This window comes from Saccoglossus kowalevskii, chromosome 21, assembly GCF_978046115.1.
Source record: "Saccoglossus kowalevskii chromosome 21, keSacKowa6.1, whole genome shotgun sequence".
Lineage (NCBI taxonomy): Eukaryota > Metazoa > Hemichordata > Enteropneusta > Harrimaniidae > Saccoglossus > Saccoglossus kowalevskii.
The window spans coordinates 4,507,016-4,523,282 of NC_140661.1; the positions used below are offsets into that span (position 1 = coordinate 4,507,016).

Here is a 16,267-nt window from a genome sequence, read left to right on the forward strand (position 1 = left end):
TTTGAACAAGATCAGACAAGGCATACAGGAGATGGTATGGCTCTGGAACTGCATTCATTAAAATAAAATAAAATAGCTAGCAGTTGGCCAGTTGGGCACAATAATGGCCACCATTCAGTCATCTTGAATCAGAGTGTGAAATGAATAAATGTGTGACATGATGTATGATATAAAAAAAAGTTTGAACAAGATCAGACAAGGCATATAGGAGATGGTATGGCTCTGGAACTGCATTCATTAAAATAAAATGGCTACCACTTGGCCAGTTGGGCACAATAATGGCCACCATTCAGACATCTTGAATCAGAGTGTGAAATGAATAAATGTGTGACATGATGTATGATATAAAATAAAGTTTGAACAAGATCAGACAAGGCATATAGGAGATGGTATGGCTCTGGAACTGCATTCATTAAAATAAAATGGCTACCAGTTGGGCACAATAATGGCCACCATTCAGACATCTTGAATCAGAGTGTGAAATGAATAAATGTGTGACATGATGTATGATATAAAATAAAGTTTGAACAAGATCAGACAAGGCATATAGGAGATGGTATGGCTCTGGAACTGCATTCATTAAAATAAAATGGCTACCACTTGGCCAGTTGGGCACAATAATGGCCACCATTCAGTCATCTTGAATCAGAGTGTGAAATGAATAAATGTGTGACATGATGTATGATATATAAATAAAGTTTGAACAAGATCAGACAAGACATACAGGAGATGGTATGGCTCTGGAACTGCATTCATTAAAATAAAATGGCTACCACTTGGCCAGTTGGGCACAATAATGGCCACCATTCAGTCATCTTGAATCAGAGTGTGAAATGAATAAATGTGTGACATGATGTATGATATAAAATAAAGTTTGAACAAGATCAGACAAGACATACAGGAGATGGTATGGCTCTGGAACTGCATTCATTAAAATAAAATAAAATAGCTAGCAGTTGGCCAGTTGGGCACAATAATGGCCACCATTCAGTCATCTTGAATCAGAGTGTGAAATGAATAAATGTGTGACATGATGTATGATATAAAAAAAAGTTTGAACAAGATCAGACAAGGCATATAGGAGATGGTATGGCTCTGGAACTGCATTCATTAAAATAAAATGGCTACCACTTGGCCAGTTGGGCACAATAATGGCCATCATTCAGCCATCTTGAATCAGAGTGTGAAATGAATAAATGTGTGACATGATGTATGATATAAAAAAAAGTTTGAACAAGATCAGACAAGGCATATAGGAGATGGTATGGCTCTGGAACTGCATTCATTAAAATAAAATGGCTACCACTTGGCCAGTTGGGCACAATAATGGCCACCATTCAGACATCTTGAATCAGAGTGTGAAATGAATAAATGTGTGACATGATGTATGATATAAAATAAAGTTTGAACAAGATCAGACAAGGCATATAGGAGATGGTATGGCTCTGGAACTGCATTCATTAAAATAAAATGGCTACCACTTGGCCAGTTGGGCACAATAATGGCCATCATTCAGCCATCTTGAATCAGAGTGTGAAATGAATAAATGTGTGACATGATGTATGATATAAAAAAAAGTTTGAACAAGATCAGACAAGGCATATAGGAGATGGTATGGCTCTGGAACTGCATTCATTAAAATAAAATGGCTACCACTTGGCCAGTTGGGCACAATAATGGCCACCATTCAGACATCTTGAATCAGAGTGTGAAATGAATAAATGTGTGACATGATGTATGATATAAAATAAAGTTTGAACAAGATCAGACAAGGCATATAGGAGATGGTATGGCTCTGAAACTGCATTCATTAAAATACAAGCCATGCATGGCACAGTTCCCGTTAGTTATCAAATTTAAGATATATAGTTTTGTTTATAGTAATATAGCTGGAATATATATGTCAGGAATATGATTATGATGGTTGTTTAACATTTAAATGATTGACATATCTGATCGTCAAACGAGTATTGAGAGATATTGGAACAGCATTAATTTAAACAAAATCAGCCATTTTGAGTACATGTATTATGAATTTATAAAATTTTAACATAGTCAGTCAAAGCATGTCAGACATAAGGCTCTAGAAGCCCATTCATTAAAACAAAATGGCCACTAGTCAGCCATTCTGAATCCGATCTAAAAAATAAAATAACGTGCATCAGGAACTCGTTATGTCTAATGTATGTACCAAGTTTGAACAAAATCCATCCATAAATGCCAGAAATGTTTGATATTTAATGATTTTTGAGCACAAAAATGACCACTATTTGGCCATTTTTAATAGGATCGTCAAACCAATAAATCTGTATATCTATGACATGATGTTGATCATAATCAGTCACAGCAAGTCAGAGAGATATGGCACTAGAACCACATTTATTAAAACAAAATGGCAGCCAGACGCCCATTTTGAATCTTATCTGGAAAAAAATAATGCGCATCAAGGTCCTATAATGTCCAACGTATATACCAAGTTTGAACAAAATCCATTTGTGAACAGCCGAGAAATGCTTGATTTTGATGATTTTTAGAACAAAAATGGCCGCCATTCGGCCATCTTGAATCAGATCGTGAAACAATTGATGTGTATATGTATAATATCATGTATGTGTGAAGTTCGATTGTGATTGGTCCAGTCCGGACGCATGCATGGACACACAGACACACGGAAAATATTGTTGCTATGGCAATTACAATTGTTATCATCTTGTTACAAATCTCACAGAGGTTAACCCACAGACTGTACATACATATGAAAGTGAAATTTTTACCAAAAAATACAGAAATGAAGATATCTTCACAAAATGAAAAAACCTGACAGAGGTCCTACAAGCTACCCACATATCAAGTATCAATATGTAATTGGCTAGTAGTTTTTAGGATGATGTCAAAATTAGAAATGTTGACAGACAATACGCTTACGATGACCTATTTGATGACAGCAGAGCTAACAAAATTAACAATATTCTTTCAAGATATTAACTCATGTCAAATTTAACACATTGTACCTTTTTTTTTTGTTCTTCATATATTTCACTTGGTTTCATGAATTTTATTCCCTCCTCTGACATTCGGTAATCTGCTATTTTGTAGACAACAATAAAGGTAGCAGTGCTGGCATCGAGAAACATCGTATGCGTCACATAAAACTCAGCCTGTCCAGCATAGTCCCAAACACTGAATTTAGTGCCATCTGGCAGTTTAATAGACTGCACATCAATGCCTGCCGTTGGTGTGTAGTCATCTTTACCAGGATCGGGACATCTCTCTTTGAATCGAGAAGTGATTTTAGCCTGGATCCAATCCTGTAACACAGAGACAATGTAAACAATTAATTCTAGACATATTCAAATGCATATTTCAATGCAAAAATTTGTACATACTTATATGATAAGTAACTTCCAGTTACATGTTACTTTGTATTATTCCTTATTATCAGAGCAATGCTATGAACAAAGAAAAGAAAAGATTGCAGATGATAAGTGCCATCCTGTACTGCCTAAGATCATACTTTGCAGTATTCTTGTGATCATCATTATACATTCCTGCTTGTAGTAATAATTTAGTCAAAGATCAAAAATGTTTTACATGTGATGGGATTCTATCAAGTGATATATAACGCTGCTGCATTCACTGTCAACAAAACATAGTGTTCCAATGTATCATAAAAATTTATATTGTAGTTTACACTTAACAATTAATAAGAATGTCAAATAAACTTACCCGTTGTAATGCATCTTTAAGTGTTGTCTTACCAACACCACCATGACCACACACAAACAGTTTACCAATGTCTGGCAAAATGCCTTCTTCTATCATTAATTCATGATATTCCCGTTGCTATGGAAATACAAATATATGAATAAATAAACAAGTCATATAAATTACAGGCTTATTATAAAAAAAAATCACTAATCCCACAGTAACTCATTACTCAATTTCTTTGATGTAGACACCAGTAATGCACTACTCAATCTATTTGATGTAGACACCAGTAATCCACTACTCACTCTCATTGATGTAGACACCAGTAATCCACTACTCACTCTCATTCATGTAGACACCAGTAATACACTACTCACTCTCATTCATGTAGACACCAGTAATGCACTCCTTACTCTCATTGATGTAGACACCAGTAATGCACTACTCACTCTCTTTGATGTAGACACCAGTAATCCACTACTCACTCTCTTTGATGTAGACACCAGTAATCCACTACTCACTTTCTTTGATGTAGACACCAGTAATGCACTACTCACTCTCTTTGATATAGACACCAGTAATGCACTACTCACTCTCTTTGATGTAGACACCAGTAATCCACTACTCACTCTCTTTGATGTAGACACCAGTAATCCACTACTCACTCTCTTTGATGTAGACACCAGTAATGCACTACTCACTCTCTTTGATGTAGACACCAGTAATCCACTACTTACTCCCTTTGATGTAGACACCAGTAATCCACTACTCACTCTCTTTGATGTAGACACCAGTAATCCACTACTCACTCTCTTTGATGTAGACACCAGTAATACACTACTCACTCTCATTCATGTAGACACCAGTAATGCACTCCTTACTCTCATTGATGTAGACACCAGTAATGCACTACTCACTCTCTTTGATGTAGACACCAGTAATCCACTACTCACTCTCTTTGATGTAGACACCAGTAATCCACTACTCACTCTCTTTGATGTAGACACCAGTAATGCACTACTCACTCTCTTTGATATAGACACCAGTAATGCACTACTCACTCTCATTGATGTAGACACTAGTAAGGCACTACTTACTCCCTTTGATGTAGACACCAGTAATCCACTACTCACTCTCATTGATGTAGACACTAGTAATGCACTACTCACTCTCTTTGATGTAGACACCAGTAATCCACTACTCACTCTCATTGATGTAGACACTAGTAATGCACTACTCACTCTCATTGATGTAGACACCAGTAATCCACTACTCACTCTCCACTACACATTGTAATATAAATACTGTGACTTTTACATATACCAAGTACAGAAACAATCTTTAGGTCCCAATCTAATTAGAAGTCTATGTTCTCAATAATATTAATTTTAATAATATTAATAATAATGTAACCATACTTTCTCAGCTTTCACTATGAGCTCTTCAATGTGCTTATAGTATGCAGATTTGTCTTTACTTAGACCAAACTTTGACTTGATGAGTTTCAATGGTGTTGATTTATCCTTCAGAGAGAAGATAACAAATTATCAATATCATGTAATCTTGATATCAAGTCAGGAACAAGTCCTTTATTGTGCAATTAATGATCAACAGAAATTAAATGTTGTGCATATTAGATCCAGTTGTGTAAGGGCACAGATGAAATTAACTAGAGTTGAATGGGATCTCTTTGATCAAATTCAAAATAGTCGACTGGTGGTCATTTTGTTATTAATTACTGAATGCAATTGACATTAACTAGAGTTGTATTGAATCTCTCATGTGGTTTTTACAGGAATGTACATGGCAACGAAAGAGCTTTCGGAGAAAGTCATGTACAGAAAGATAATCAGGGTGTCACATGATTGTATAGCCGTGAAGCAATGTGAATGCATTCCGGGTCTCTATTCGGACTAAGTCTTTAATCCGATTCAAGATGGCCAAATGTGGTGAGGGGGAGGGGGTCATTATAATGTTAAAAATCCATTCTGCCATTACAGAATTGAATCTCAGTTGTGTATGGATGAATTCTGTTCAAACTTGGTACATACATTGGACATGAAACCTTAATGCACAAATTGATGATCAAATTCAAAATAGCCGACTGGTGGTCATTTTGCTATTAATTACTGAGTCATACAAATGTATCTCTGAGATGCTCTCACCATTCATGTTTAAACTTTATTAGCTTATAGTATTACTGATTGTCAGCCGTCACCGTAGTCGTCAACTTTACATTTTTTACTTCTTCTTAAAAAGCACAAACTGTATAAGCTGTGAAACTTTCTAGAATGATACCTTGGGCGGTTCTCTTTCAGATTTGTTCATTTCGTGTGGATATTTTCAATTGTTTTATTTATAGCGAATATTTTTGTCATTTTGGGTCAAAAATGCTATTTTTGACTTCTTCTTGAAAACTGCTAGCCCAAATGCTTTGATACTTGGTATGTAGGTACCTTGGGTGACCTCTCTCAGATTTGTTCATTTTGTGATGATATCTGTAATTCTCTAATTTTGATGAATATTTTTGTCATTCTTGGTAAAATGTGATACTTTTGACTTCTTGTGAAAAACCGCAAGTTCGATTGCTTTTATATCACATATCTAGGTACTACATGTGGACCTCTTTCAGATTTGTTCATTTCCTGATGATATCTTTAATTCTCTAATTTTCATGAATATTTTTGTCATTTTTGGTAAAAAGTCATATTTTCGACTTCTTGTTAAAAAAACGCAGGTCCAATTGCTTTGATATTACATATCTAGGTACTACATTTGGTCCTTTCTCAGGTTTGTTCATTTTGTGATGATATCTTTAATTCTCTAATTTTCATGAATATTTTTGTCATTTTTGGTAAAAAGTGATATTTTCGACTTCTTGTCTGATGTGGACACCAGTAATGCACTACTCACTCTCTTTGATGTAGACACAAGTAATGCACTACTCACTCTCATTGATGTAGACACAAGTAATACACTACTCACTCTCATTTAATGTAATCAACTATTTTGAATGAGAAGCATCAAACATTAAGGTTCTTTTATGTTCCCTTATGTTCAATGCATGTACCAAGTCTTAAAGAAAGGTATCCATGCATTACCCAGATCCAATGTTGAAGTGCTAAAAATACTTTATTGTAAAGCATTTTTAGCACTTAAATGGTGGCTGTTGAGCATCATGAACTGAATCAGGAAATAAATGCAGCTGTATACAGCCAGTATTTTAAAAGTTATTATGATTGATGTAATTGACAGAAAGGTTATAAAAGTTCTTATTAGATGCCAGAATTATTTTACATAACCTGTGCAGGTCAGTTCAACATTCTATATTTGAGATGGATAATACGTTATAACCTTTGTCAACATAGTGAGGCAAAACACACTCAAATTATGTTGTAATTTAGATCTCAGGTAAAATAGATGCACATCAAATATGAAGCATGAATGTGAAATTAGTGACAGTCTAAGCTAATAGTCACCTTATTTATACAGTCAATACGAATATTCTCATCCAAGAGTAACTGAACAATTTGCATTGCCTCATTTCTTTGTTTCTGTATTTCAACTTGAGAAACATTGTCACTGATATCAAATCTGAGAATTGCAAACAATGCATTCTCATTATTCTGAAAAAAACAAACAATTGTAACAATATTACCGGTAATAGTGGCTTGGCACATATATATCCATGTGTTAATGATATCAAGTTACATAAATGACTGCAAGTCTCACAAAGGTTATACATGTATCTCATTGTGCTAGACATTTTGATAAAGAAATTATGAAAATATATACTTCTCAGTATCTAGAGTGATGCCTCTCTAAATTGTGGGTGTCAGGATCCAGTCAAAACTGTGACTTACTGGTATTAATGGTGACTCATCAAGAGGCCTTCTTAAAATGAATTTAAAATAGATTTACATACATTTATAAATACACACATGGTTTTATTTATAGTATGTTTTTGTGGATTATTCACATTGCAATGAGTTTTAGAAAGTTTTAGCAACGCAGTATTGGCTAAGAAACCCATAAAGATGAGTTGACACATGTATTACTAATTGATAAGGCAAAGGGTGTCAGATGCTGATGACATCACCATGGTTTGAAAAACAGTGATACTGATTGTTTCAACTCAATTCTGCAGCAATTGTAATTTATTAACTATTTTGATTTCATGATACAAACCATAATAGAAATTTGTGGGTATCCATCCCTAATTTGAATTTAATGCAAGTATATACCTCATTGAGTAAATTAACATTGGCCTTTCTGTCTCTCAACGTTTTATCCAGTAATAATTCACAACACTGTAGACTTCCTCTTCTTGCAGCTGTGTATAACGGTGATACTCGCACCTACAAAGTATAGTGACAAATATGGTGATACTACAAAGTATAGTGACAAATATGGTGATACTACAAAGTATAGTGACAAATATGGTGATACTACAAAGTATAGTGATAAATATGGTGATACTACAAAGTATAGTGACAAATATGGTGATACTACAAAGTATAGTGACAAATATGGTGATACTACAAAGTATAATAACAAATATGGTGATACTACAAAGTATAGTGACAAATATGGTGATACTACAAAGTATAGTAACAAATATGGTGATATTACAAAGTATAGTGATAAATATGGTGATACTACAAAGTATAGTGACAAATAATGTGATATTACAAAGTATAGTGACAAATATGGTGATACTACAAAGTATAGTGACAAATAATGTGATATTACAAAGTATAGTGACAAATATGGTGATACTACAAAGTATAGTAACAAATATTGTGATACTACAAAGTATAGTGACAAATAATGTGATATTACAAAGTATAGTGACAAATATGGTGATACTACAAAGTATAGTGACAAATATTGTGATACTACAAAGTATAGTGACAAATATTGTGATACTACAAAGTATAGTGACAAATAATGTGATATTACAAAGTATAGTAACAAATAATGTGATATTACAAAGTATAGTAACAAATAATGTGATATTACAAAGTATAGTAACAAATAATGTGATATTACAAAGTATAGTAACAAATAATGTGATATTACAAAGTATAGTGACAAATATGGTGATACTACAAAGTATAGTGACAAATATGGTGATACTACAAAGTATAGTGACAAATATTGTGATACTACAAAGTATAGTGACAAATAATGTGATATTACAAAGTATAGTAACAAATAATGTGATATTACAAAGTATAGTGACAAATATGGTGATACTACAAAGTATAGTGACAAATATGGTGATACTACAAAGTATAGTGACAAATAATGTGATATTACAAAGTATAGTGACAAATAATGTGATATTACAAAGTATAGTGACAAATAATGTGATATTACAAAGTATAGTGACAAATAATGTGATATTACAAAGTATAGTGACAAATATGGTGATACTACAAAGTATAGTGACAAATAATGTGATATTACAAAGTATAGTGACAAATATGGTGATACTACAAAGTATAGTGACAAATAATGTGATATTACAAAGTATAGTGACAAATAATGTGATATTACAAAGTATAGTGACAAATAATGTGATATTACAAAGTATAGTGACAAATAATGTGATACTACAAAGTATAGTGACAAATATGGTGATATTACAAAGTATAGTGACAAATAATGTGATACTACAAAGTATAGTGACAAATAATGTGATATTACAAAGTATAGTGACAAATAATGTGCTTTTACAAAGTATAGTGACAAATAATGTGATATTACAAAGTATAGTGACAAATAATGTGATACTACAAAGTATAGTGACAAATAATGTGATATTACAAAGTATAGTGACAAATAATGTGATATTACAAAGTATAGTGACAAATAATGTGATATTACAAAGTATAGTGACAAATAATGTGATATTACAAAGTATAGTGACAAATAATGTGATACTACAAAGTATAGTGACATATATGGTGATATTACAAAGTATAGTGACAAATAATGTGATACTACAAAGTATAGTGACAAATAATGTGATATTACAAAGTATAGTGACAAATAATGTGATATTACAAAGTATAGTGACAAATAATGTGATATTACAAAGTATAGTGACAAATAATGTGATATTACAAAGTATAGTAACAAATAATGTGATATTACAAAGTATAGTGACAAATAATGTGATATTACAAAGTATAGTGACAAATAATGTGATATTACAAAGTATAGTGACAAATAATGTGATATTACAAAGTATAGTGACAAATAATGTGATATTACAAAGTATAGTGACAAATAATGTGATATTACAAAGTATAGTGACAAATAATGTGATATTACAAAGTATAGTAACAAATAATGTGATATTACAAAGTATAGTGACAAATAATGTGATATTACAAAGTATAGTGACAAATAATGTGATATTACAAAGTATAGTGACAAATAATGTGATATTACAAAGTATAGTGACAAATATGGTGATACTACAAAGTATAGTGACAAATAATGTGATATTACAAAGTATAGTGACAAATAATGTGATATTACAAAGTATAGTGACAAATATGGTGATACTACAAAGTATAGTGACAAATATGGTGATATTACAAAGTATAGTGACAAATATGATGATACTACAAAGTATAGTGACAAATATGGTGATACTACAAAGTATAGTGACAAATAATGTGATATTACAAAGTATAGTGACAAATAATGTGATATTACAAAGTATAGTGACAAATAATGTGATATTACAAAGTATAGTGACAAATAATGTGATATTACAAAGTATAGTGACAAATAATGTGATATTACAAAGTATAGTGACAAATAATGTGATATTACAAAGTATAGTGACAAATATTGTGACAAATATTGTGATACTACAAAGTATAGTGACAAATAATGTGATATTACAAAGTATAGTGACAAATAATGTGATATTACAAAGTATAGTGACAAATAATGTGATATTACAAAGTATAGTGACAAATATGGTGATACTACAAAGTATGGTGATAATTATGGTGATACTACAAAGTATAGTGACAAATAATGTGATACTACAAAGTATAGTGACAAATAATGTGATATTACAAAGTATAGTGACAAATATGGTGATACTACAAAGTATGGTGATAATTATGGTGATACTACAAAGTATAGTGACAAATATGGTGATATTACAAAGTATAGTGACAAATATGGTGATACTACAAAGTATAGTGACAAATAATGTGATATTACAAAGTATAGTGACAAATATGGTGATACTACAAAGTATGGTGATAATTATGGTGATACTACAAAGTATAGTGACAAATATGGTGATATTACAAAGTATAGTGACAAATATGGTGATACTACAAAGTATAGTGACAAATAATGTGATATTACAAAGTATAGTGACAAATATGGTGATACTACAAAGTATAGTGACAAATATGGTGATACTACAAAGTATAGTGACAAATATGATGATACTACAAAGTATAGTGACAAATAATGTGATATTACAAAGTATAGTGACAAATATGGTGATATTACAAAGTATAGTGATAAATATGGTGATACTACAAAGTATAGTGACAAATATGGTGATATTACAAAGTATAGTGACAAATAATGTGATATTACAAAGTATAGTGACAAATATGGTGATACTACAAAGTATAGTGACAAATAATGTGATACTACAAAGTATAGTGACAAATAATGTGATATTACAAAGTATAGTGACAAATATGGTGATACTACAAAGTATAGTGACAAATATGATGATACTACAAAGTATAGTGACAAATATGGTGATACTACAAAGTATAGTGACAAATATGGTGATACTACAAAGTATAGTGACAAATATGGTGATACTACAAAGTATAGTGACAAATATTGTGATACTACAAAGTATAGTGACAAATATGGTGATACTACAAAGTATAGTGACAAATATGGTGATATTACAAAGTATAGTGACAAATATGGTGATACTACAAAGTATGGTGATAAATATGGTGATATTACAAAGTATAGTGACAAATATGGTGATACTACAAAGTATAGTGACAAATATGGTGATACTACAAAGTATAGTGACAAATATGGTGATATTACAAAATATAGTGATAAATATGGTGATATTACAAAGTATAGTGACAAATATGGTGATATTACAAAGTATAGTGACAAATATGGTGATACTACAAAGTATGGTGACAAATATGGTTATATTACAAAGTATAGTGACAAATATGGTGATACTACAAAGTATAGTGACAAATATGGTGATACTACAAATTATAGTGATAAATATGGTGATATTACAAAGTATAGTGACAAATATGGTGATACTACAAAGTATAGTGATAAATATGGTGGTATTACAAAGTATAGTGACAAATATGGTGATATTACAAAGTATAGTGACAAATATGGTGATACTACAAAGTATAGTGACAAATATGGTGATATTACAAAGTATAGTGACAAAAATTGTGACATTACAAAGTATGGTGACAAATATGGTGATACTACAAAGTATAGTAACAAATATGGTGATACTACAAGTATAGTGACAAATATGGTGATACTACAAAGTATGGTGACAAATATTGTGATATTACAAAGTATGGTGACAAATATGGTGATATTACAAAGTATAGTGACAAATATGGTGATACTGTAAAGTATAGTGACAAATATGGTGATAATACAAAGTATAGTGATACATATTGTAATACTACAAAGTAAAGTGACAAATATGGTGATATTACAAAGTATAGTGACAAATATGGTGATATTACAAAATATAGGGACAAATATGGTGATATTACAAAGTATGGTGACAAATATGGTGATACTACAAACTATAGTGACAAATATGGTGATACTACAAAGTATAGTGATAAATATGGTGATATTACAAAGTATAGTGACAAATAATGTGATATTACAAAGTATGGTGACAAATATGGTGATACTACAAAGTATAGAGAACAAATATGGTATAGTGATGTGATAAATATGGTGATATTACAAAGTGTAGTGAGAAATATGGTGATATTACAAGGTATAGTGAGAAATATGGTGATATTACGAAGTATAGTGACAAATATGGTGATATTACAAAGTATAGTGACAAATATGGTGATACTACAAAGTATAGTGACAAATATGGTGATATTACAAAGTGTAGTGATAAATATGGTGATAATACAAAGTATAGTGATAAATATGGTGATACTACAAAGTATAGTGACAAATATGGTGATACTACAAAGTATAGTGACAAATATGGTGATACTACAAAGTATAGTGACAAATATGGTGATATTACAAAGTATAGTGACAAATATGGTGATATTACAAAGTATAGTGACAAATATGGTGCTACTACAAAGTATAGTGAGAAATATGGTGATATTACAAAGTGATAAATATGGTGATATTACAAAGTATAGTGATAAATATGGTGATACTACAAAGTATAGTGACAAATATGGTGATACTACAAAGTATAGTGATAAATATGGTGATATTACAAAGTATAGTGACAAATATGGTGATATTACAAAGTATAGTGACAAATATGGTGCTACTACAAAGTATAGTGACAAATATGGTGATACTACAAAGTGATAAATATGGTGATATTACAAAGTATAGTGATAAATATTGTGATATTACAAAGTATAGTGATAAATATGGTGATATTACAAAGTATAGTGACAAATATGGTGATACTACAAAGTATAGTGACAAATATGGTGATACTACAAAGTATAGTGATAAATATGGTGATATTACAAAGTATAGTGACAAATATGGTGATATTACAAAGTATAGTGACAAATATGGTGATATTACAAAGTATAGTGACAAATATGGTGATACTACAAAGTATAGTGACAAATATGATGATACTACAAAATATAGTGACAAATATGGTGATACTACAAAGTATAGTGATAAATATGGTGATATTACAAAGTATAGTGACAAATAATGTGATATTACAAAGTATGGTGACAAATATGGTGATACTACAAAGTATAGAGAACAAATATGGTATAGTGATGTGATAAATATGGTGATATTACAAAGTATAGTGAGAAATATGGTGATATTACAAGGTATAGTGAGAAATATGGTGATATTACGAAGTATAGTGACAAATATGGTGATATTACAAAGTATAGTGACAAATATGGTGATACTACAAAGTATAGTGACAAATATGGTGATATTACAAAGTGTAGTGATAAATATGGTGATAATACAAAGTATAGTGATAAATATGGTGATACTACAAAGTATAGTGACAAATATGGTGATACTACAAAGTATAGTGACAAATATGGTGATACTACAAAGTATAGTGACAAATATGGTGATATTACAAAGTATAGTGACAAATATGGTGATATTACAAAGTATAGTGACAAATATGGTGCTACTACAAAGTATAGTGAGAAATATGGTGATATTACAAAGTGATAAATATGGTGATATTACAAAGTATAGTGATAAATATGGTGATACTACAAAGTATAGTGACAAATATGGTGATACTACAAAGTATAGTGACAAATATGGTGATACTACAAAGTATAGTGATAAATATGGTGATATTACAAAGTATAGTGACAAATATGGTGATATTACAAAGTATAGTGACAAATATGGTGCTACTACAAAGTACAGTGACAAATATGGTGATACTACAAAGTGATAAATATGGTGATATTACAAAGTATAGTGATAAATATTGTGATATTACAAAGTATAGTGATAAATATGGTGATATTACAAAGTATAGTGACAAATATGGTGATACTACAAAGTATAGTGACAAATATGGTGATACTACAAAGTATAGTGATAAATATGGTGATATTACAAAGTATAGTGACAAATATGGTGATATTACAAAGTATAGTGACAAATATGGTGATATTACAAAGTATAGTGACAAATATGGTGATACTACAAAGTATAGTGACAAATATGGTGATATTACAAAGTATAGTGACAAATATGATGATACTACAAAATATAGTGACAAATATGGTGATACTACAAAGTATAGTGTCAAATATGGTGATACTACAAAGTATAGTGACGAATATGGTGATACTACAAAGTATAGTGACAAATATGGTGATACTACAAAGTATAGTGACAAATATTGTGATATACTAACACATACAAAGTATACTATAGTACAGCAAAACTAGTTACTTTGTAGGTGGTATTATCAATGTACCAGTAAAATGAAACCAGTATGAACTGAACACCAATACGGAGAAACCTGCAAAAGCTGAACACCAGTACAGATAATCCTAAATAAATTGAATACCAGTACAGTGAAATCTGGCTATAACAGAACACCAATATGGTGAAATCTGGCTATAACAGAACACCAGTATGGTGAAATCTGGCTATCACAAAACACCAATGGAGAAACCTGTCTAAATTGAAAACCAGTAGAGAAACCTACCTAAACCAGTACCAGTACAGAGAAACCTGCATAAACAGAACACCAGTACAGAGAAACCTGCATAAACACAACACTGGAGAAACCTGCATAAACAGAACACCCGTACAGAGAAACCTGCATAAACAGAACACCAGTACAGAGAAACCTGCATAAACACAACACTGGAGAAACCTGCATAAACAGAACACCAGTACAGAGAAACCTGCATAAACTGAACATCAGTACAGAGAAACCTGCATAAACACAACACCAGTACAGAGAAACCTGCATAAACACAGCACCATTACAGAGAAACCTGTCTAAACTGAACACCAGTACAGAGAAACCTACATAAACAGAACACCATTACAGAAAAACCTGTCTAAACAGAACACTGGAGAAACCTGCATGAACAGAACACTAGTAGAGAAACCTGCATAAACACAACACCAGTACAGAGAAAGCTGTCTAAACTGAACACCAGTACAGAGAAACCTACATAAACAGAACACCATTACAGAGAAACCTACATAAACAGAACACCAGTACAGAGAAACCTGCATAAACAGAACACTGAAGAAACCTGCATAAACACAACACCATTACAGAGAAACCTGCATAAACACAACACCAGTACAGAGAAACCTGCATAAACACAACACCAGTACAGAGAAACCTGCATAAACACAACACCAGTACAGAGAAACCTGCATAAACACAACACCAGTACAGAAAAACCTACATAAACACAACACCAGTACAGAGAAACCTGCATAAACACAACACCAGTACAGAGAAACCTGCATAAACAGAACACCATTACAGAGAAACCTGCATAAACACAACACCATTACAGAGAAACCTGCATAAACACAACACCAGTACAGAGAAACCTACATAAACACAACACCAGTACAGAGAAACCTGCATAAACACAACACCAGTACAGAGAAACCTGCATAAACACAACACCATTACAGAGAAACCTACATAAACAGAACACCAGTACAGAGAAACCTACATAAACACAACACCAGTACAGAGAAACCTGCATAAACACAACACCAGTAC

General features: G+C 31.7%; 1 protein-coding gene across 2 annotated transcripts in view; it reads right to left on the reverse strand.

Moving 5' to 3' along the window:
• LOC102810281 (death-associated protein kinase 1-like) overlaps window positions 1–16,267 on the reverse strand; it is a 44,909-nt gene that overhangs the window by 14,357 nt on the left and 14,285 nt on the right. For both annotated transcript variants that reach the window (XM_085495238.1, XM_085495239.1), the window contains exons 6-10: window positions 7,953–8,066; window positions 7,188–7,334; window positions 5,127–5,231; window positions 3,727–3,843; window positions 3,012–3,308 (exon numbers count right to left, since the gene is read on the reverse strand). In XM_085495238.1, the coding sequence (XP_085351364.1) occupies window positions 3,012–3,308; window positions 3,727–3,843; window positions 5,127–5,231; window positions 7,188–7,334; window positions 7,953–8,066 (780 nt within the window). The remainder of the gene's footprint in view (window positions 1–3,011; window positions 3,309–3,726; window positions 3,844–5,126; window positions 5,232–7,187; window positions 7,335–7,952; window positions 8,067–16,267) is intronic.